At 45.5% G+C, this 24,712-nt stretch overlaps 1 protein-coding gene across 4 annotated transcripts in view; it reads right to left on the reverse strand.

The window, feature by feature from the left end:
* TEX11 (testis expressed 11) overlaps positions 1 to 24,712 on the reverse strand; it is a 241,959-nt gene that overhangs the window by 146,123 nt on the left and 71,124 nt on the right. For 2 of the 4 annotated variants that reach the window (XR_011358669.1, XM_069943308.1), the window contains exons 1-7: positions 24,078 to 24,160; positions 18,642 to 18,694; positions 13,620 to 13,741; positions 9,599 to 9,683; positions 8,732 to 8,811; positions 7,558 to 7,638; positions 7,358 to 7,477 (exon numbers count right to left, since the gene is read on the reverse strand). Coding sequence is in view for 3 of the 4 variants with exons in the window: in XM_069943308.1 (XP_069799409.1) it covers positions 7,358 to 7,477; positions 7,558 to 7,638; positions 8,732 to 8,811; positions 9,599 to 9,683; positions 13,620 to 13,741; positions 18,642 to 18,675 (522 nt within the window). In the remaining variant the exon portion in view is untranslated. Of the gene's footprint in view, positions 1 to 7,357; positions 7,478 to 7,557; positions 7,639 to 8,731; positions 8,812 to 9,598; positions 9,684 to 13,619; positions 13,742 to 18,641; positions 18,695 to 24,077; positions 24,161 to 24,712 lie in introns of those variants that run through there. The other 2 variants (XM_069943310.1, XM_069943309.1) reach the window with 2 other exon arrangements.

The raw sequence follows: 24,712 nt of genomic DNA on the forward strand, positions 1-24,712 counted from the left end.
TGTCCGGGGAGAGAGAGGTTGCACTTACAGCTATAAAGAGATTACCTCAACAGTCCTGTCCCCTGATGCAAGCCCCAGCCTGAACTGAATCTGCTATGATTTGGAAGGTGAGGGAGACTTCCTGGGTCAGAGTATAGTGCTGTAGCCCCCACTATGCAGACCATGCTGCTCCTCTACTTGCGCTCCCACCCAGTACAGGGAGCTCTTAAACCTAAGCAATGCTCTTAAACCAAGTCACAGTTTTGAAAAACTGTGAGCTCTTAAACCAAAACGCTCTTAAACCAAGGTACCACTGTATATATATATATATATATATATATATATATATATATATACACCCACAATTTCTATACTTGGACCCTTCTGATTGATAGTGTGTATATCACATCCGTCTTATCCTGAGAGACTAAAATACCTGGTGCAGGTGTAAGTATTATTTCTTTTAAAAAAGTGCGATAGATAGATAGATAGATAGATAGATAGATAGATAGATTTCTATTTTTGGACCCTTCTGATTGAAAGTGTGTATATCTCATCCGTCTTATCCTGAGAGACAAAAATACCTGGTGCAGGTGTATAGCATTATACCTTAAAAAAAGTGCTATCTATCTATCTATCTATCTATCTTTCTATCTATCTATCTATCTATCTATCTATATATATAGACAATTTCTATGCTTGTCCTATATATTACAAGTCCTATATATTACAGAAAATACAGTTCTCATCTGCCAAGTGTAGAAATCATAATTTGAATATAAAGTCATGGCACAGCGGCAGCAGGAAACCTCACAAAGCATTTCAGGCAGAGGGCAGGGCAGAGAGTCTGGCTCAAGGAGCAGAAGAGGAAGTATCGCAGGAACAGGGTCCAGTGGCAGGCCTGAGCTTCCTTTGTCACACCAGGGTCTTGTCCACGCATCTAATTCCACAGTCCTGGAGTGGTTGGCTCACAGTTCGACGTCCACAAGGATCAGTAGTGAGACAGCCAGCCAGGTATCTGTGGGTACCTCGGACACGACCCTGACTTGGCACGGGCACGCAGCAATTCCCCCACGTCCTCCATCTGACATCCTCAGCAACATTCCGCTTACTTTTGACCTGCCGCCTGCAAGGGAACTGTTGGCGTCTATGAGCAGCAAACTGCTCTTTGATGACGATGAGCACGTGGGGGAAGAGACAGGGGACAATCAAGTGCAGGACATAGCTGTGTCAGAGGTGATATCAGAGCAGGCCCATGTTAGGCCTGGCAGGAGAGCAGTAGGCAGTAGACAAGAGAGGGCTGGGCAGGAGCCTGATGAGGATGATAGCATCATTCTGGAACAGGATGATGCTACATCGGATGCTACATGGGATCCACGGCAGGATTTGGCTTATTCGTCAATCGGGAATCCGTCTGCCAGCAGGCCCGCCACAACTAAAAAGCAGACAGGCAGCAGTAGTCAACTAACCAGTCGGAAGCGTAGCCGGGACAAGCAGATGACCACTTGAAAACCCTCCTCCACTGCAAGTCCTAGTATTGTCAGCGCCTGCCCATCCTCGCAGCCTGTCGGTACTAGACTCTACACCTCGCCTGTGTGGCAGTTTTTTAAAAAGTGCCCGGAGGATACCTATGTGGTCATCTGTCGCCTGTGCGACAGGCGCATTAAAAGAGGCAAGAGTTGCCATCCTGGCACCAGCGCCATGGCTGCCCATATGAAGCGCCACCACCTTTCCGCCTGGGATAGTGGGTCACAGCAGGCCCAGGCAGAGCCGCAGTCAACAGCAGCAGGAAGCAGCAGAAGTAAGGGGGGCCTTTCACAGAGTCAGACCTCCTCTGTGGAAGGGAGTGTGGCTTCAATCCCTTCTTCGGCTGGTGGCCCCTGTGTTGCTAGCAGTAGGCAGCCTGGCATCATGGAGTCCCAGACATATGCACCCAGCAATCCCGCAGCAGTCAAGCTGAACGCCCACCTGGACAAGTTGCTGGTGCTCCAGGCTCTGTCGTTTAATGTTGTCTAATCGGCATCTTTCCGTGAACTGATGTTGTGTGCGGAGCCACGGTTGAAGGTGCCGAGTCGACACTTACTTTTCAACACAGCTATCCCGACCATGTACAGCTATGTTCGCGAAAAGGTTGCTGACTCGCTGAGCCATTCAGTGAGCAGACATGTACATTTAACCACAGACATCTGGAGCTGTAACTACGGGAGAGGGCAGTATATGTCCATTACTGCTCGATGGGTAAAAGTAATATGGCCGGCGGACCCCCAGCAATTTGGCCAGGAAAGGGTGATTACACCACCCCGTTGTCACAGCAGGGTTCCTGTGTCGCGGTCCTCCTACACCTCCTCCAGTAGGTCCAAAACCTCCTCAACCGCCAGTGTTCCTCCCTTGTACCACTTGGGTGTAGCACGGAGGTGTCACGCTGTGCTGCATCTAGCCTGCCTGGGTGAAAGGAGACACACAGTGGAAGAGCTGCACCGCCTGCTCGAGACGGAAATCTTCCCGTGACTGACTCCACGCCATCTTAAAGTTGGGATAGTGGTGAGTAACAATGGGAGCAACATTCTCTCCGCGTTGCATAGAGGAGGTATGAGGCACGCCCCGTGTATGGCACATGTTTTAAACCGCAGCCTCTCCCCCAGTGGATCCAAACACTGACACTTAAGAATTGACACTTGAGAAAGAAACCAGTTCGGTTTGGAAACGCTGCTTTTTAGCTATTTTTATGGGAATTTTTTAATAAAATTTTTTTCTCCTGGAATTGATCTTCCTTGGACCTGAGCCGTACAACTCCCCTACTAGGTGAGGAGGTGTTTCGTTACATTAACCTGGAGCTCGGGCAGTGTCAGCTCATGCGTGACACTTGCCGCTTGCTACGACCCTTTGAGGAGGCCACCTTTCTGGTCAGTGGGCAAGACAAAGGACTGAGCGCCATCATACCCATGCTTCATGTACTGGAGCTGATGCTGATGCGACTCGCAGCCTGGGTCGCTGGAGAAAGGCTTGGCGGAAGAGGAGGGAGAGGAAGTTGAGGAGGAGGACCCGACTGCCCAGGAACTCTTAGGGGAGACGGGTGGTGGAGAAGGAGATGAGCCTTCCTGCCAGACCAGAGGGGGCCAGAGGAGGATATGCAGGGCTATGAGGAGGATGGAGGCAGTACCCATTGCCAGTATGCTGTGGAGACGGAGGCGGGGACTCCTTCCCACTCCCTGGTGGAAATGGCTAAGCGCATGTTGATATGCTTTCAGGCTGACCCATGCTTGCAAATGATTCGTCAACGGGACAAGTTCTGGCTCGCCACACAACTGGACCCACGGTATCGCAACAAGCTGTGTGAATTCATTCACCCTTCCCAACGGGAGGAAAAAATGAATTACTATAGAGAGGAGCTGGGTGCACAGTTAGTAGCAGCCTTTGAAACACGGCGCTCTCAATCACGCCATTCCCACCAGGGCCACACCAGCAGCGCTGCCTCCTCCACATCCTCCTCTAGCAGCTTGGGTGGCATGAGCAGCGGCACCAGTCTGAGCCTGATGTCCATGATGCACGCTTTCATGCAGCCACAGGTTGGGGTAACAGGAGCACGCCCACAGCAGTAGGACATGGTGGCACACCTCAAACAGCAAGTCCAGGTGTTTTTGGACTCTACCTTGCCACCTAATGTCCCTGAACCCCTGGACTACTGGGTGGGAAAATTAGATGTCTGGCCACAACTTGCTGAATTTGCTTTGGACATACTCTCCTGTCCGGCCAGCAGTGTGTCATCCGAGCGAGTTTTCAGCGCAGCAGGTCATATTGTCATTCCCAGGAGAACCAGATTGTCCTGTGATAGTGTGAAACGTCTGACTTTCATCAAAATGAACGCCACATGGATAGATAAGGACTTTGTGACACCTGCTCCTGATACCACAGAGTAGGATTTAGTCCTGTTGTCACCAAGATGTAGGACCTTTTCTGCATCTATTATGGTCTATATTTGAACTAGACCTTACTGGTCATTCCACCATTCATGCTGCCCTGCTACCTCTCGCCTGTCAATGGACCTCATTATTCTGCTTCTGCTGCTCATGTCACCCCATTACAACTGCGACTCCTACCCTGGCCTCCATCTTGGCTACTGCTGGGCCTTCACTGGCCTCCATATTGGCTACTGCTGTGCCTTCACTGGCCTATAATTGGCTACTGCTGGGCCTTAACTGGCATCCATGTTGACTATTGGTGTGCCTGCCCTTGCCTCCTTGTTGGCTACTGCCGGGCCTTAACTGGCATCAGGGTTGACTACTGCTGTGCCTGCCCTTGCCTCCATGTTCGCTACTGCTGGGCCTTAACTGGCATCTAGGTTGACTACTGCTGTGCCTGCCCTTTCCTCCATGTTGGCTACTGCTGGGCCTTATCTAGCATCTAGGTTGACTACTGCTGTGCCTGTCCTTGCCTCCTTGTTGGCTACTGCTGGGCCTTAACTGGCATCTAGGTTGACTACTGCTGTGCCTGCCCTTGCCTCCATGTTGGCTACTGCTGGGCCTTAACTGGCATCTAGGTTGACTACTGCTGTGCCTGCCCTTGCCTCCATGTTGGCTACTGCTGGGCCTTAACTAGCATCTAGGTTGACTACTGGTGTGCCTGCCCTTGCCTCCTTGTTGGCTACTGCTGGGCCTTAACTGGCCTCTAGGTTGACTACTGGTGTGCCTGCCCTTGCCTCCTTGTTGGCTACTCCTGGGCCTTAACTGGCATCCATGTTGCTACTGCTGCTTCTGCCTGGGCTCCATGTTGGCTACTGCTGCTCCTGCTTGGCCTCCATGTTGGCTACTGCTGCTCCTGCCTGGCCTCCATGTTGGCTACTGCTGATCCTGCCTGCCCTCCATGTTGACTACTGTTGCTCCTGCCTGACCTCAATGTTGGCTACTGCTGCTCCTGCCTGGCCTCCATGATGGATACTGCTGCTCCTGCCTGGCCTCCATGTTGACTACTGCTGTGCCTGCCCTTGCCTCCTTGTTGGCTACTGCTGGGCCTTAACTGGCATCTAGGTTAACTACTGGTGTGCCTGCCCTTGCCTCCTTGTTGGCTACTGCTGGACCTTAACTGGCATCCATGTTGACTACTGCTGCTCCTGTCTGGCCTCCATGTTGGCTCCTGCTGCTCCTGTTTGGCCTCTATGTTGGCTACTGCTGATCCTGCCTGCCCTCCATGTTAGCTACTGCTGATCCTCCCTGCCCTCCATGTTGACTACTGTTGCTCCTGCATGGACTCCATGTTGGCTACTTCTGCTCCTGCCTGGCCTCCATGTTGGCTACTGTTGCTCCTGCCTGCCCTTCATGATGGCAACTGCTGCTCCTGCCTGGCCTCCATGTTGGCTACTGCTGATCCTGCCTGGCCTCTATGCTGGCTACTGCTGGTCCTGCCTGCTTTCCATGTTGACTACTGTTGCTCCTGCCTGGCCTCCATGTTGGCTACTGCTGATCCTGCCTAGCCTCCATGTTGGCTACTGCTGCTCCTGCCTGGCCTCCATGTTGGCTACTGCTGATCCTGCCTGCCCTCCATGTTGACTACTGTTGCTCCTGCCTGGCCTCCATGTTGGCTACTGCTGATCCTGCCTGGCCTCCATGTTGGCTACTGCTGATCCTGCCTGCTCTCCATGTTGACTACTGTTGCTCCTGCCTGGCCTCCATGTTGGCTACTGCTGCTCCTGCCTGGCCTCCATGTTGGCTACTGTTGCTCCTGCCTGTCCTCCATGTTGGCTACTGCTGCTCCTGCCTGGCCTCCATGTTGGCTACTGTTGCTCCTGCCTGTCCTCCATGTTGGCTACTGCTGCTCCTGCCTGGCCTCCATGGTGACTACTGCGGCTCCTGTACTCGCCTCAAATGACTATTGCTTGACCTCCACTGGCCTCCAATGACTACTGCTGCTCCTTCACTGCATTTGTGACCTTTTTCCTGCATAGACCCTGTAATGGTGAATTTCCTGCATAGACCCTGTAATGGTGAATATTGAAGTCTAAAAAAAAAAATGACTTTGAGATATTGAAAAGATAATGATGTTACTGACATGTAGAGCCCCGTATCATATAGATGCTTTAACCCCTTAGCGACCCATGATGTATCTGATACGTCATGGTGCCGCTCGGGGTGTTCAGAGCGGGGTCCTGCCGGGACCCCGCTCTGAACAGCGCTGATCCCGGCTGACACGTGCAGCCGGGCAGTGCCTCTATTAGCCGGCTCGGGTCCCGTTGCCGCGCCGGCTAATTAAGCCTCTAAGTGCAGCTGTCAAACCTGACAGCTGCACTTAGAGGCTTAGGTAAACACATCCCTGGTGTCTAGTGGGACGGATCTCCCCCCCGCGATCGGAGATCCGTTCTTCTGCCCGTGCCGGGCCTCAGCGTCGGAATGACGCTGATCCCGGCTCGGCAATAGATTGCTATGGCCTGCAGCAGGCCATAGTAATCTATGACCGATCTAATCGATCTTTGCTGTGTATATACACAGCATTGATCTCTATGAGAGATCAGTGCTGTCTATATACAAGTCGCCCAGGGGGGCTTCTAGTTACAGTAAAAAAAAAAGTAAAAAAGTGTTTTTATTAATAAAAAAATCCCCTCCCCTAATAAAAGTCCAAATCACCCCCCTTTTCCCATTTTATAAATATAAATTAATAAATAAATAAACATATTTAGTATCGCCGCGCGCGTAATCGCCTGAACTATTAATTAATCACATTCCTGATCTCGCACGGTAAACGGCGTCAGCGCAAAAAAATTCCAAAGTGCAAAATTGCGCATTTTTGGTCGCATCAAATCCAGAAAAAATGTAATAAAAAACGATCAAAAAGTCGTATATGCGCAATCAAGGTACCGATAGAAAGAACACATCATGGCGCAAAAACTGACACCTCACACAGCCCCATAGACCAAAGGATAAAAGCGCTATAAGCCTGGGAATGGAGCGATTTTAAGGAACGTATATTTGTTAACAATGGTTTGAATTTTTTACAGGCCATCCGATACAATATAAGTTATACATGTTATATATCATAGTAATCGTAACGACTTGACTTGAAAGTTCGCTCATCTCTACTGATTGGCTGAGGGGGCTAAATTTCACCCGTCTGTGACGTGGAACTGGGTCGTGATGTACCTGGAACCGGCGAGAAGACAGCCGGCAGGGTCCGGGAGCCCCATGATGCGGAGCAGCACAGGCACTGTAAGCAGCAAGCATAGTGTCTTTTTTTTATTTTCCCCCAACCCCCTGCCAGTAATGTTTTTTTGGTAAAAGAAAAAAAACAAAAACAAATGGTAACCCCACCACCACCACCAGACTTAGGGCAACTATAACTATAACTATAGGGCAAGCTTTAATACTGCTTTCTTTATGTTAACTTGACTTACAGCTTCAGCTTGGTATGTTAACACTTTAAAAATATCCCGTTCCACATAGGCTTTATGAAAGTGTATGTCAGTTTCTTGAGTACTTCTTTGAGTCATCATGGTGTACAATTTCTCTAGACTCTTGAAGAAAAATTATAAAGAAATCTTAGTCAGAATTCTTGCATTATAAGAAGAAAATAGCCATAAAAAATTTTACTTACTTGTAATGCAATTCCAAGAAATTCAGTGGCAATGTCTGACTGTCCAGCATCTATCCAGCCTTTTCCGGTCTTCATGGCCATCTGTATTATTTTAACCAAATCTTTAAAGGGTAAATTCATGCAATATTATCTTATGTTTACGTTTTAACAATTTATGTTGCTTCCTTTTTTTCATGTAAGTAAACTGGAGGCAGCACCAAGCTGTCCAAAAGCTACAGCCTGGCACCCTTCTTCAGTCACCCTTCACTCATCACTTTCAAGCCATGCCCTTCTTATCACAAACAGGTTTAGGCTATGTTCACACTACGTAAAAGTACGGCCATTGTACGGGGTTGAACACTGCCTATTCTTGTATGGGATCCTGGCCGGAGCGTATGCACATCAAATACACTCCGGGGGGGATCCCATGTGGCGCCGCAAAGAACTGACATGTCAATGTCAGTTTTCTGCGGCTGCAATTCAGTGAATTGCGGCCGTAGAAACCCATGTCAATTCACACAATGAAGCGAGCCGCTTGCTTCATTGTGCGCCATTCCGTGAAAGCCCGGTCTCTTACGCAGTGTGCACATAGCCTTACAATGAAAGGTGACATTAATGTGAATAAGACCCCATTCACAATAGCTGAAGCTCACAGCACAGCTTCCTCCCTCCTCTGCACAGGGCACAAAGCATGCCTAGAAAACGCTCCTAATATAAAGAAGAGGATGACCTCCACTTAATGTGCTTATGTCCATAGGGTTTGCCATAAGGCATAGCACTAAGATACAGGAATTCTGCTTCCCAAGCATTATTTTACATTTGGAAACATCAAACAGCAGTTTCCATTGTTTTGACTACATATCTAGTAAAGATAAATCATTTTCCATATTACAGACACCTCCAAGAATATCAACGCTATGGCAGATGTTTGTGTCATCAGCAGACAAAACTTGCCTGCCAAACCTTCTCCTATGTCAGTAACAAGAACAGTACCCAAAAGAGCCCCTTGTGGCACACCACTTGTAAAAGGTCTCTGTTTAGAATATATACACAATTAACAACCACCCTCTGATATCTCTCATTCAGCCAACAACAAATCCACTGAACTATCCAGGGATCAAATCCAATTTTTACTAACATCTCTATCAACTCATTTTAAAACTAAACAAAATAAGGTTTGGGAGGATATACTTACCAAAATGTTTCTCTCAACAACTTCTTTAGCTGGCTCCAAACCTTGACACCAGTAGCCAAGCCTGCATGATGCATGCCGCACTATAATGGAAACAACAATTTTATTTTTTTACAAATCATATTTAGTTCAGTTCAGATGGTTTGGATTTTAACCTCCTAAATACCACTGTGAGCATATAGGTCTAGCTGAACTGTCCCATAAGCCATAATATATACTGCTGCATAGAGCAATTCTGTGAATTTTGGCCCATAGTGGGTCTAAATTACAAACTAAAAAACATTGCTTATATTACACTATTGTTATCTCCTATTGTTGATTAATGTGAAAGTTAAACCAACCTGCATGATCCTAACAAACGTATATATTTCCATGTACATAGCATAGACCTGTTCTTTAAACCCGCACCATAGTAAATGTACAGTCAGGGTGGATTCACACTGAGGAATCCGCGCAGAGAACATCCAACGGATTCCACCATTTGCCCCCACGCGCTCCCGCTCACATGTCCGCCTGGGCCATAGACTCCATCTATGGTCAGGCGTGCAACAGGAGCGGCAGCATCAGACTGCTCCTATCTCCCATAGGCTTAGACCCCACCCCCGCTCTTACCCGCTCGCTGTCGCTGTAATAGCGCCGGCAGCTAGTGGGGAATGAGGAGCAAATGGTGCTGACCTTGCAGGTCGGTGCTCACTTGCTCCTCCAAAGTGGCCCTTGTTGTAGGGCCTTAAGTTTTGTAATTTAAAAAAGCAAACAGTCCAATGATAAGCAGGAGGCCCTGCTCTTGTACATTTTGTGGGACATTACACTATTAGTGGAAAGTGACATTGCTGACTATGCTAAGTTTTTTTTTTAATAGATAGTATTTACCCATAGCGTGTTCCTTTGTTGTGATAGTTTCTTCTGCTCTTTTAGAAACTCCCCAGTTCCACAGTTTAACAGCATATTCCTCAGCCTACAAGATAAAAAGGACATAGTTATTTAATATATATGTGTCAAATTTATGTGTTATATTAGAAAAATATGAGCGTTAGATACAAGAAGGAGGTGTGATACATTGATAAAAAGCAGACGAAAAGAACTGACATGGAAAGGCACTTTGATCAAGAAGCAACATGGGGACCATGTAGCCTTAGCTGGGGACAGGAGTTAGGTTAGAAGATCCTGACTCCGGAAGACAGAAGGCTGCAAAGATGGCGCTTACGTCAAAGCTCATGGAACTAAAGAGGAGGTAAAAAGCTAGGCAGCTGTATAAAATAGGTGGAGACATGATAATATTACCTTAAAATTAAAATGTGTAACTAGGATGTAAATTTTTAGGTATTGTTTTACAACACTGCACTCCCAATTGCTGAAAGTGGCCAGGGCAAGTGTCCCAAATGCCACACAAACAATCAACTTTTCTTCTGGAAAGGATATAGGGGCTACAGGCTATGCAGCAAACCCTGGAGTGAGTGGGAGGACCAGTAGTTGCCTAGAGAGTGCGATGACAAATTAAGCATAACTGACACCAGTAAAGCAGGGGTGTCAAACTCAAATACACAGTGGGCCAAAATAAAAAAAAAAAATGGGACATAGTCGCAGGCTAACCTTGATAGTTATTAAAGGGCGAATGCAGTGTGCGGTGTTTCTGGCACTGTCAGTGGTGTGCGTCTCCTATCGCTGTGCACTATGATAAATTACATGATATATTGCTATAATATGATTATTCTCCAACCCATGTAATAGCCAACTCCCCAATATTTCCCCATGTAGTAGCCAACCCAACCAAAATTGCCTCACATATTAGCCATCCCTCCAAATAGTGCCCAAATAGTAGCCAGCCCCCCAAGTGTCCCATATAGTAGCCAGCCCTCACCAATAGTCTCATATAGTAGACAGCCCTCCCCATAATCTTTTATAGAAGCCAGCCCTCCCCTGTAGTCTCATATAGTAGCCAGCCCTTCCCCATAGTCTCTTATGTAGTAGCCAGCCCTTCCCTATAGTCTCTTATGTAGTAGCCAGCCCTTCCCTATAGTCTCTTATGTAGTAGCCAGCCCTTCTCTGTAGTCTCATATAGTAGCCAGCCTTTCTTTGTAGTCTTATATAGTAACCAGCCCTCCTCATAGTCTCTTATATAGTAGCCAGCCCTTCCCTATAGTCTCTTATATAGTAGGCAGCCCTTCTCTGTAGTCTCATATAGTAGCCAGCCCTTCTCTGTAGTCCCATTTAGTAACCAGCCCTCCCCATAGTCTCTTATATATTGGCCATCCCCTAGAACAATTGTTAAAGGGAACCTCTTATCCGTGGACGGCCCCCCATACTTACCCCATCCTGCCGGTCCCACTCCTGATGCCGGTCCCGCTGTGCAGATATGACTGCCTCCCAATAGTGCCCAAATAGTAGCCAGCCCCCCAAGTGTCCCATATAGTAGCCAGCCCTCACCAATAGTCTCATATAGTAGACAGCCCTCCCCATAATCTTTTATAGAAGCCAGCCCTCCCCTGTAGTCTCATATAGTAGCCAGCCCTTCCCCATAGTCTCTTATGTAGTAGCCAGCCCTTCCCTATAGTCTCTTATATAGTAGCCAGCCCTTCCCCATAGTCTCTTATATAGTAGGCAGCCCTTCTCTGTAGTCTCATATAGTAGCCAGCCCTTCTCTGTAGTCCCATTTAGTAACCAGCCCTCCCCATAGTCTCTTATATGTTGGCCATCCCCTAGAACAATTGTTAAAGGGAACCTCTTATCCGTGGACGGCCCCCCATACTTACCCCATCCTGCCGGTCCCACTCCTGATGCCGGTCCCGATGTGCAGATATGACCGCCAACTCATCTTCTCATGTAAGTATTAGGGCCGTATCCAGGGTTAGGGTGGATTGGGGGGCTGTCCAGGGGTGACAGATTGTCCCATTAAGCTTGGACTTGCCCTTTTCTGCGACCCAGAGGCAGGACATGTGATGACGACACCGCTCACATACTCCTAGGCCACAGGCTAAAAACTGCCTGTGGCCTACATAATTATAATATGGATGGTCCAAGTGACTGTCCGGAGCACCCATATTATAATCTAATGCAATGACGGGCCAGATGTAATTCAAACTCTGAATTGCCTGGCGGGCCAAAAATAATGGCACCGCGGGCCAGATTTGGCCCACGGGCCAGAGTTTGACATGACTGCCAGTAAAGGATGGGAAGTCAGTGGCAGACAGGCCCTAGTCCACGGAGTGCAGTGAGGTTATGTAATATTTTGTCATGAAATGTGCGTGTTTTCCAGGTGGTTGCAGGTGAAGGAATCTATAGGTTTTTTTTGCAAGTACATTTCTAATCTATTGTGTTTTCCATTTTTAATTTCAAGATACATGGCATTAGCAATGTCTCCAGGACTGAGAATAAATTACAACTTCTCCTATATTAAAAAAGAAGTCCCACAAAACATAAAACTTAACGGAAGGCGGGGGTGCCGAAACATAATATAATATATTTACCTGTCCTTTTGCCCCTGCAGCGCTGCCTTCCCAATATCTTCTTGTCAGTTTCCCTGTTATCGGCAGCACATCTCCTGTTTACACAGGGAGATGTGCAGGCGATAGTGATAAATTTTGCTACAGTCCAAAAGATGCCCTCAGCCGAGGATTGGGAGTTTTCTCCTGCTCCTTGGCTGATCACTGTCACTGTTTATAGCAATGAAGCTGACCAATAACCGGCCAGTGTAAAAGGCCGTTTAGTTCACTCATATACAGCAGTGCATGGCTGCTGCTCAATCAGCATTCATCTTCACCGCGCCAGTTGACTACTTGGTCTCTTTTTTGCTGTTACTAAAGACCAAATGTCTTTAGTGGCGGAGCCTAAACTGCAGTTTTCCAGTAAGTGAGAAACCTTGTGACCAAATGTATAGCATTGAATGTCATATATTGGTAACAACAGTGTCTATTTAAGTCCTGTCAGTTGCAAGGTGAGTAGAGATGAGCAAACTGAACTTTCCGAACCGAGATTTGTACCAAACTATGGCAAAAAATTGATTCGTGGACTAACTAAATTATTCGAATGTTTGGTTCGTCAAAAATGGCAGCTGCACATAGAACATAGCATTACAGCAAAAGCACAGGGGCAAGGTGTTCTCCATAATTCCTTTCAGTAGCACAATGGGCTGCAGTCCCCTTCCTCCGTGCGACGTGTCACTTTCTCCTTCACTATACACACACACACACATATATATATATATGTATTAGCAAATCAGCTCCAGTGCAGCGGACTACGCTAGCTTGAGAGAGATCGGTAGAGGCAGGATTAGAGACAGTTATAGAAGGTTGATTAGGTATTTGGTATCAGGGTCAGATAGAGGGTAGTGTAAGCTGTGAAATGGCTCCTGTCCTGTAAGTACGGTTTTAGAACAGGGCACCAGACGTAACCTGACAGGTGATTGACAGATTTACCCTGGTGAGTTGGATGTTGGGGGATTATGATGTACAATGAGTCATTGTACACCAGTGATCTATCACGGTCCACAACTCTCCTGGCTGAACTTAAATCTGTCAATCACCGGTCAGGTTGCGTCAGGTGGCCTGGTATAAAACCGTGTTTGGCAGCAAAATTGGGTGGCCCAGTAATCCCACCCACAGAGCTTCCTTTAAGCACTAACCTTTTCCAGCAACTTGTGCTACATTAGCTCTTTTATTGAATAAGACCAGACAGTTTATCCATCACTAACCAGATGCATCACTGAGCCCCAGGCACCCATAAGTCTTTTCTTCTTTAGACAACATCTGTGTACTGGAAACATGCCATTAAATCTGCCATTTTGGAAGTGTTCTGACCTCTAGCCTTTGCAATCTGTAACTCCCTGTAGATCTAAATTTTAAAGGTAGCTATAAGCCATTGGTTAGTGAATATTTTGTGTTAAAAAATTACTAACCTGAATGTCAGGAACGCCTTGGATAACAGTTCCTTCTAAAGATTGAATTTCTTTGTATATCTGCTCAATGAGATTATGTCCATCAATGGGAGACTGTATTTCAAGCAGTTCTTTAATATGGCCTTTAAGATCAAAAGGTAAAAAGGCAAACATATTTTTTTCAGAGAGATGAGTATTAGCTGAACATAAGCCTTAATCCATCATATGCACAGCCACTTACTACTGTGCTCATTTTAGCTACATTCTAGTGCTTTTACAATTTACAAATCCACAGTAAATTTCCTGTGGTGGATTTTTTTCAAGACATACAGTACCAATGAAATGTGATGGAACAAAAACTTTAGGCCTACCTGTCATTCTTATAAACTTCTGTGTGCAGGGATGTAGTGATGGACTGGGACTGAAAGTAAGCCCGGCACTAAGGGCCCCATTACATGGGAGTAATAATCTCCCAAATCATGTAGATTTGACAAATTATTGCCTATGTAATAAAGAGAATTATCAGCTAAAGAAATGACTCATTGGCTTCTATATCATCAACCGCTGGCAGCGCAATGCTATGTGTAATAGTGAAGTGCGGCCAACAGCTGAGGAATGTGAAAACAAAATAATAAACTTTATACTTATCTGTCCAGGCTACCTGGTGTTCTTAATGCTTCTGGATGCTCCCTGCAGCCGCTGCCAGCACAGGCCGCTTAACCAATCACTGGCCGCAGCACTGTCCTGTCTCAGCCATTGATTGGTTGGTTGAGTGGCCTGTAACTTCAGAGACCAGCTCAGAAATGCGAGCAGTGGCTGTGGGTAGCAGGCAGAAGCTAGAGGACACTGGAGAGTGTGGAAAGGTAAGTATAAAGTTCATTATTTTACACTTAAGGCCAGGGCTGAAAGGACAATACTAACAATGTCCGGACAGCCCTTGCTGCATGATTATCGGGCTGTGTGTTAGGCTCTAGTCATTAGGCCCTAAAACCAGCCAGCTCACATACCATATGATCTCATATCTCATATATCTGTCTATTGTATGCAGAGACAGCAGCACACTTTGCCACTAAAACATAAGGAAGGTAGTCTTTAGTGCCACTCACCATGAATTTCACCTTTATTGTAATACAAACATGCCTTGAGAAAGCGCCAGACAGGCGTGAAACGTTTGTAGGTGGGGAGAGAGCATCCTCTCGTATCCTGTAAAGCATGTTTGTATTACAATAAAGGTGTAATTTATGGTGAGTGCCGCTGAAGACTATCTTCCTTATGTATTGATCATTGTGATTGCTACACAGCTGAGCACCACCTACACTAAGGCTGGGTTCACACTACGTATATTTCAGTCAGTATTGTGGTCCTCATATTGCAACCAAAACCAGGAGTGGATTGAAAACACAGAAAGGCTCTGTTCACACAATGTTGAAATTGAGTGAATGGCCGCCATTTAATGGCAAATATTTGCTGTTATTTTAAAACAACGGCTGTTATATTGAAATAATGGCAGTTATTTACTGTTATATGGCGGCCATCCACTCAATTTCAACATTGTGTGGACAGAGCCTTTCTGTGTTTTTAATCCACTCCTGGTTTTGGTTGCAATATGAAGGTCACAATACTGACTGAAGTGTGACATAGTGTGAACCCAGCCTCAAGAGGGAGGGAGTGCCGACCGTACATACCTCTATGCTGGGGCCTGTAGTGCTGGTGATTCCTTGGATTTGACACTTTGCCACTAATACAACACCTGTAGTGTTGAGCAAATATAGTGTCCCAGAGCATGTGTAACCCTACTGTTCCTAGCACACCTGTGGTCAGGTACTATGTACACTACCGTTCAAAAGTTTGGGGTCACCCAAACAATTTTATATTTTCCATGAAAAGTCACATTTATTCACCACCATACGTTGTGAAATGAATAGAAAATAGAGTGAAGACATTGACAAGATTAGAAATAATGATTTGTATTTGAAATAACATTGTTTTTACATCAAACTTTGCTTTCGGCAAAGAATCCACCTTTTGCAGCTATTACAGCATTGCACACCTTTGGCATTCTAGCTTTTAATTTGTTGAGGTAAGCTGAAGAAATTGCACCCCACGCTTCTAGAAGCAGCTCTCACAAGTTGGATTGGTTGGATGGGCACTTCTGGCGTACCATACGGTCAAGCTGCTCCCACAACAGCTCAATGGGGTTCAGATCTGGTGACTGCGCTGGCTACTCCATTACCGATAGAATACCAGCTGCCTGCTTCTGCTGTAAATAGTTCTTGCACAATTTGGAGGTGTGTTTAGGGTCATTGTCCTGTTGTAGGATGAAATTGGCTCCAATCAAGCGCTGTCCACTGGGTATGGCATGGCGTTGCAAAATTGAGTGATAGCCTTCCTTATTCAGAATCCCTTTTACCCTGTACAAATCTCCCACCTTACCAGCACCAAAGCAACCCCAGACCATCACATTACCTCCACCATGCTTAACAGATGGCGTCAGGCATTCTTCCAGCATCTTTTCATTTGTTCTGCGTCTCACAAACGTTCTTCTTTGTGATCCAAACACCTCAAACTTGGATTCATCCGTCCACAACACTTTTTTCCAGTCTTCCTCTGTCCAATGTCTGTGTTCTTTTGCCCATCTTAATCTTTTTCTTTTATTGGCCAGTCTCAGATATGGCTTTTTCTTTGCCACTCTGCCCTGAAGCCCAAAATCCCGCAGCCGCCTCTTCACTTTAGATGTTGACACTGGTGTTTTGCGGGTACTATTTAATGAAGATGCTAGTTGGTGACCTGTGAGGCGTCTGTTTCTCAAACTAGAGACTCTAATGTGCTTATCTTCATGCTTAGTTGTGCAACGCGGCCTCCCACTTCTTTTTCTACTCTGGTTAGAGCCTGTTTGTGCTGTCCTCTGAAGGGAGTAGTACACACCGTTGTAGGAAATCTTCAATTTCTTAGCAATTTCTCGCATGGAATAGCCTTCATTTCTAAGAACAAGAATAGGCTGTCAAGTTTCAGATGAAAGTTCTCTTTTTCTGGCCATTTTGAGCGTTTAATTGACCCCACAAATGTGATGCTCCAGAAACTTAATCTGCTCAAAGGAAGGTCAGTTTTGTAGCTTCTGTAACGAGTTAGATTGTTTTCAGATGTGTGAACATGATTGCACAAGGGTTTACTAATCATCAATTAGCCTTCTGAGCCAATGAGCAAACACATTGTACCATTAGAACACTGGAGTGATAGTTGCTGGAAATGGGCCTCTATACACCTATGTAGATATTGCACCAAAAACCAGACATTTGCAGCTACAATAGTCATTTACCACATTAGCAATGTATAGAGTGTATTTGTTTAAAGTTAGGACTAGTTTAAAGTTATCTTCATTGAAAAGTACAGTGCTTTTCCTTCAAAAATAAGGACATTTTAATGTGACCCCAAACTTTTGAACGGTAGTGTATGTCCATGCTCTGGGCTGAAGGTTTGCACTTTACTGGCTGACACTAAGGGGGACATGCATCATCCGGCGTACTGATGATTTTCAGCGTAAAGTGCCGATATGCGAATGATTTTATTTGCAAATGGCCGATTTGCAAATAAAATATTCGCATATCGGCACTTCACGCCGAGTACGCCAGAGGGGGGCAGAGAGGGGGTGTGGACTCAGAGTCCGTGCTATTTATCATTTTTTCAGCGCAAAGATACTCAGAAAACCGCGCAGGGGATTTATGTAGAGGCAGTCCGCCTCTACATAAATCTCCGTAGCGCCAGAGAATGCGCCGGACTTAATAAACGCCGGACTTAATAAATGTCCCCCCTAATGTCTCTCTGTTTCCTATGCACTTTTCACAGCTGAAGGGAGTATAAAGTGTTAACACTGCACTTATTCTATGTTTTAGTTGCCACATTGTTATCCAATCTTTCAGCTGGATACCTAACACTTTTGCACCTATCACCCACGAAGGGTTAGGGTGTTCCAGAGAGTTTCCCACCAATGGGAGATTAGTCCCATCCACTCCTATAAAGCTTCCTGATGGTTCCTGGTGGGTTGTCTAGTCTAGATGTGGTTATAGAGAGAAGTTCTAGCTAGTAGTGTTCCTGTATTATTATGCAATGGTAAAGCCAAAGGTGGGGTAACTACCGCTACAGGGATAAACTTTTGCTTAGGTTTGGGGTTACTATTCTTCTGCCAAGTTAGGAAGTGAAGCAAAGTGCAGTAGGAAGTGAAGCAAAATTGAAGTACTCAATTGATCTTTGCTTGGTCATAAAGGAAAATCTTGAGTGACTAGCTACACACAGTTGTGCAAGCCCGGGGCCTGTGCTACCATAACTGGCATTCTCTGATCTTTCTAACAATCAAGTCTAGTCTATTCCTACAAGTACAAGCTAAACCTAACTTAACCTAACCTACAAGTAACCCAAGTACACAGGTACTTTTCCTATTCCTATATACCACAGCACCCAGCTCCAATTATCTGAAAGACTATATATACTCTTCTCCATTTAGGTTTTAAGGTAAATTGGTTTTGAACAGATCTGTATCAATTGCACATTAGGCCATTTTGCAGATGTGTCTGACATTTAAATAAAATCACAGCAACTGGGTTTTAGGGTACAGTCACAGAGTTTGCAGTAAAACTATAGCATATACAAAATAATGGGCACTGCAAAAATGTTCTCAAAAGAATAGGATGCTGCAAATAATGCAACAGTGAAACATTGAACACTTTTTAACCACATAAAAAAGAAACATAAAACATATACTGCACACACCCTTTACATATAAAGTATATTTCTTGTTACTGTACAAGTTCCAAATACATCCAAGATTTGGGCCGCAGCTGCTGATAAGCTTGGTGGGCCTGCAACTCAGCGTTAGATCCAGAGAGTTGAGCATGTTATTTTTAAAAAATTACCAGCTCTAAGAATTTGACAGTGAAAAAAAAATGAAAATGGTTTGCACAAGGAGGCCTAAATTAGCTTGGACACTATGGGGTTGAAGAAAGTGTGAATGCAACTATAGATGAGTTCCTATCTTGAGTGTTGCAGTACCTGTTATTTCTCTAAAGCAGGTTTCTTCTTGCATTATTGTTGGTCCTTTAAAACTAAAGTAGAAATCATATTTAGTATCCAGCCATTTCATACCTCCATTTACCTTAAGTTATGTTCACTTCCCACCCCCTGTCCCCATGAGAGCTTTTGAGCGATACTTGAAGCTGTACAGCTTTTAGGCCTTTTATGGACCAAAATATTTGGAAACATATAATTGCATTAGGCAGTAGATGGCCCAAAAGAATTAATTTTACTGCTGTGATGGTTAGAGCAAAAAAATTCATATGTTTGCACACACATCTCCCATCTCCTTCTTTTATGAATCTCTATTAGAATCTCTACTGTATTATTGGTTTACAAAATGGATAAAATAACAGCCTCTGTTGACACATAGATTTTTTTTTTTCACTTTCATGTTTTTTGCAGCTCTGTTTAAAATTACGTCCGTCATTTTGAGTCTAAAATAACAGACGTCATTTAGCTGTCTAGCCTTCCCTTAGTGCAATGACAGCTGTTGGTTCATTATTCTACTTTGCGTTTACTAATTGGCCTTTGGGTGTGGCTTAATTGAGAACTCCATAGAATTTAATAGTAAAACGGAGAAAGAACAGTGACAAACTAATAAAATGGTGAACAACTAATGAAAAACGTCCACTGTTTGCAAAAGACGTCTGAAAATAATTGTCATGATCATTATTTTGTTGTCTGCTGTGATAACGTCCAGTATTCGATACATTGTGTGTATTGAAGGTCCGTTTTTCCATTGACTTCAATGCATTGCTTTGCAGTCAGTTAAATCGTATGTTAACTGATGTTTTTTAAATAGCAAAAGTTGCTGCCTTTTCTCTATTTTTGATTTTCTACCCAGTACAGTATCAGGGTGGGGGCACAGGGGGGGGCTCGTATTAGGAAATCTTGCTTGTTTACCATTTTGAAGGGAATTTGTCAGCATCCGGGCCCTACCTGCAGTGCTGATAGTGTGCTATAGTTGGCAGTCCCCTAGTGAGCATGCTGCCTTTTGGTAATTTGTGGTAATAAGTGGTGTACCCCAAGGGTCAGTACTGGGCCCTCTTCTGTTTAACTTGTTTATTAATGATATTGAGAATGGAATTAACAGCAATGTTTCTATCTTTGCAGATGACACCAAGCTTTGTAGTACAGTACAGTCTATGGAGGATGTGCAGATGTTACAGGATGACTTAGACACACTGAGTGTTTGGGCGTCCACTTGGCAAATGAGGTTCAATGTGGATAAATGTAAAGTTATGCACCTGGGTACTAATAACCCGCATGCATCATATGTCCTGGGGGGAGTTATTCTGGGAGAATCGCTGATGGAGAAGGATCTGGGTGTACTTGTAGATAATAGACTACAGAACAGCACACAATGTCAGTCAGCTGCTTCTAAGGCCAGCAGGATATTGTCATGCATTAAAACAGGCATGGACTCACGGGACAGGGATATAATATTCCCGCTTTATAAAGCTTTGGTGCGGCCTCATCTGGAGAATACCGTCCAGTTTTGGAACCCGATTCATAAAAAGGATGTTCTAGAGCTGGAGAGGGTACAAAGACGGGCAACTAAACTAATAAGGGGAATGGAGCATCTTAGTTATGAGGAGAGATTAAAAGAATTACATTTGTTTAGTCTGGAGAAGAGACGTTTAAGGGGAGATATGATTAACTTATTTAAATATATAAATGGCCCCTACAAGAGATATGGGGAAAAGATGTTCCAGGTAAACCCCCCTCAAAGGACAAGAGGGCACTGCCTCCGCCTGGAGAAAAAAAGGTTCAATCTCCGGAGGCGACAAGCCTTCTTTACCATGAGAACTGTGAATCTGTGGAACAGTCTACCCCAGGATCTGGTCACAGCAAAAACAGTAGAGGGCTTCAAAACCGGCCTAGACAAGTTCTTAGAGCAAAATAATATAAATGCATATGTATAGAACCTATCGCCCCTCCCCCTTCCCTGTATCCATCCCCTCCTTGGTTGAACTTGATGGACATGTGTCTTTTTTCAACCGTATTAACTATGTAACTATGTAAAATATTACTGTAATGAAATATCAAAGAAGAGTTGTCCACCTCTGTCCACCTCACCACTCCACCCTCCTCCCTCTTCTTCATGAATAATCAATGCTGCCCGGCCTTCTGCTTGCTCAGCTGTCAGTCAGTGTCTCCGATTGCAGATCAGTCCTCTGTAGACAGTTTATGTCTGAAAGAAACACTTAGCTATAGTTGAATCTCTGACTCCAAATGTGTTGGAGCTGTGGTCTAGGGGTAACTCACCTGTCTACAGTCCAGTGTCGGACTGGCCCACCAGAGAATCCTCCGGTGGGCCCCCAGCTTTAGAACCTGCACAAACACTGACTGATATGTTGTTTCTCACTGATTCTTCATTGGTGGGCCCCCAGGATCATATCCTCTGATGGGCCCCCAGATACCCCAGTCCGACAATGCAACAAACCTGCCAGCAGCCCATACTTTGGTTCAAATCCCTGTTGAAATTGAGTGAATGGCCACCATAGCAAATAATTGCCGTTATCTTAAAACAACCGTTGTTTGCCATTAAATGGCAGCCATCCACTCAATTTTAACAGTGTGTGAACAGAGCCTTTCTGTGTTTTCAATCTACTCCTGGTTTTGGTTGCAAAATACTGAGCAAAAATGCTGTGTGTAAACAGAGCCTGAAAAATGATACAATAGTGAGGAAAAAATAAAGATCCATATTTCATTTGCATCAGGGCATTTGAACTTAAGAATGAACTGGTGGCAGGTCTCTAGACAGGTGAGTTATCCCTAGACCACAGCTCCAAAACATTTGAACTACAAGGAGATAATGGATTCTGCACCACCCAAAAAATGCCTTTTGAGGGGTGCTCCTACTACATACCTAAATGCAACAACCAAACCAACACAAGAAACCAAGGGTATGTAATAAACGAAGGGCACACCACAACTGATAATTTAAGCAAATATACAAAAATTCTTTATTCACATGATTAATTCAACAAAAAATTACTGTACATATATGTCATTTTTTGTTGAATTAATCATGTGAATAAAGAATTTTTGTATGTTTGCTTAAATTATCAGTTGTGGTGTGCCCTACGTTTATTACATACCCTTGGTTTCTTGTGTTGGTTTGGTAGCTCCAAAACATTTGGGATCAGAAATTCAACTATACCTGGAGTGTTTCTTTCAGACATAAACTGCCTACAGAGGACTGATCTGCAATCAGAGACACTGGCTGACAGCTGAGCGAGCAGGAGGCCGGGCAGCATTGATTATTCATGAACAGGAGGGAGGAGGAGGGAGTGGTGAGGCAGCCAGAGTGTGGCACAAACAACTCATCTTTGATACTTCATTACAGTAGGATTGTGCATAGTCCACTGCACGGACAAATTACTAAAAGGAAACTATGCTCACTAGGGGACTGCCAGCTACAGCACACTGTCAGCAACTTAGGTAGGGCCCCGATGCCAAAGGATTTCTTTAAATCAGTGCTTCTCAATTCCAGTCCTGGGGCCCCACCAACAGGTCATGTTTTGAAGATTTCCTTAGTATTTCACAGGTGATCTAATTATACTCAGTCCATCAGGTATTCTCACAGCTGTTCTTTGTATGGGAAATCCTCAAAACATGACCTGTTGGTGAGGCCTGAGGACTGGAATTGAGAAGCACTGCTTTAAATTTACCATTTAGGGTAGCTTAACACGTACCGAAGGGGTTAAGCGGCCGGCAGAATTACATACACGCAGCGGTCGTTCAGACCGCTGTGTGTATGTAGTGAAAGTGATCTGCCAGGACCTAGCCGACTCGCAGCGTTATTAACGCTGTGAGTCGGTACGTGTGAAGCTACCCTCAAAATGTTTTTTTAATTGTTAGCTTGTCTTGCAAAACGCTCTCAGACAAAGTTACTCATAATCCAAGGTTTCAGTGTATTAACAGATGGATAAAATGGATGCTGCTTTATTCCATACTACAGAATTCATTTCCCATTGACTAACATTGACCACGTTTTTCTGTATGTTAAAGTTGAACTTACTGAAGTGTTAACAGAGAATTGGACAGCAAAACGCAGTGTGAACCCAGCCAAGGGCCATGGGGAATACTATACTATAGAGTAGATGAATATATTTTTTCCCTCTTTTGCCAGAGGAATATCTCCTTTATGGTGCTTTTACACAGAGAGGTTTGTTTGACAGATTATTGAAGCCAAAGCCTGGAATGGTTTTGAAATGGGGAAAAATCTTAATCTTTTCTTTAGGACCTGTTCCCTATTTATAGTCTGTTCCTGGCTTTGGCTTTAAAAATCTGTCAGATAAATCTCTCTGTGTAAACACACCATTAGGCTACAAACCCACTTGGCGGGTCTGCAGCGAGTCCCCTTGCTGCGTATTTGCAGTGAGACTCGCTGCAGATCCCGGCCCTATACTTTTAATGGCAGACAAACACGCAGCAGGGATGTACATCCCTGCTGCGAGTTTGTCTGCAGCCCACCCCATTAACCCCCCGGCCACCGGAGCTGATACTTCACCTGATCCCGGCTCTGGCGGTTCCCGATGTCTTCAGCAAGCCGGAGCGAGGACCAGGTGAAGTATATGCTCCAGCCAGCCGCCCCCCCCCCCCGCAGCACCGATCGCACGCCCCCCCCCCCCGCAGCACTGATCGCACGCCCCCCCCGCAGCACCTATCGCACGCCCCCCGCAGCACCGATCGCACGCCCCCCCGCAGCACCGATCGCACGCCCCCCCGCAGCACTGATCACTTGCACGCCCCCCAATCGCCCCCCTTCAGCCCCGGCCACTCGATCGGGCGGCCGGTGCTGCAAGGGGGCGTGCGAGCGATCGGTGCTGCGGGGGGGCGATCGGTGCTGCGGGGGGGGCGATCGGTGCTGCGGGGGGGGCGATTGGGGGGGGCGTGCAAGCGATCAGTGCTGCAGGGGGGCGTGCTATCGGTGCTGCGGGGGGGCCATCGGGCGGCCGGGGCTGCGGGCGGCTGGCTGGAGCATATACCTTACCTGGTCCCCGCTCCGGCTTGCTGAAGACATCGGGAACCGCCGGAGCCGGGATCAGGTGAAGTATCAGCGGCCAGGGGGTTAATGGGGTGCTGCGTGTTTGTCTGCCATTAAGGGTACAAACACACACAGCAGATACGCAGCAGATTTGATACTGTGTTCACTTATTTAGATCTAATCTGCTGCGTATCTGCTGCGTATCGCAGCAGTAAATACGCAGCGTATAAGCCGTGTGTGTTTGTACCCTTAAAGTATAGGGCCGGGATCTGCAGCGAGTCTCGCTGCAAATACGCAGCAAGGGGACTCGCTGCAGACCCGCCAAGTGGGTTTGTAGCCTTACAGTTTTATAACTTGCCTTCCCTAAATGAAGCAGTGATGTTCCAATAGATACCAGCTTTGTAAGAGACACTCACCTTAGTCACAACCTCTCTTTAGGGTTAGTGAGGAGATTATGACAGGAAGTCAGACTAGTGGGCTCCTTTCTCTGTGTCCAAATCTCTTTAGAACAGTTCTCTAATCTGCCTAGCAACAGCTGATAACATTGGCAGCTCTGATTGGACATCCCACCATACATAGTAAAAAGAAGGCTCTGCCCATTTATCAGTCACTATAATCTCTTTTTACTGTATATCAACTGTGGAGAGACATTGACCCAGATTTATCAATCTGCCCCAGATAAAAAAACATGTGCCCATTTCAACCAATCTCAGCTCAGCTTTCATTTCTCATATTTTTCTCCGGTAAAATAAAAGCAAAGCTGTGATTTGCTGCTATAGGCAAATCAGAATGTTGATAAATCTGGGCAATAGTCTGTGCTATCACACGGTACAATGCAATTGCTGTTTATTGCTGTGATTAAAGCAAAATCCCATCAAAACGATTACATAATGGCCATTAGCCTTCTCACCTGATGACCCTCAACAATAGAGTAAGACTAGTTGTCTTATGGTGCGTTTACACAGAGAGATTTATCTGACAGATTTTTTAAGCCAAAGCCAGGAACAGACTATAAATAGGGTGCAGGTCATAAAGGAAAGACTGAGATTCC

Source organism: Dendropsophus ebraccatus, chromosome 10 (genome assembly GCF_027789765.1).
Source record: "Dendropsophus ebraccatus isolate aDenEbr1 chromosome 10, aDenEbr1.pat, whole genome shotgun sequence".
Classification (NCBI taxonomy): domain Eukaryota; kingdom Metazoa; phylum Chordata; class Amphibia; order Anura; family Hylidae; genus Dendropsophus; species Dendropsophus ebraccatus.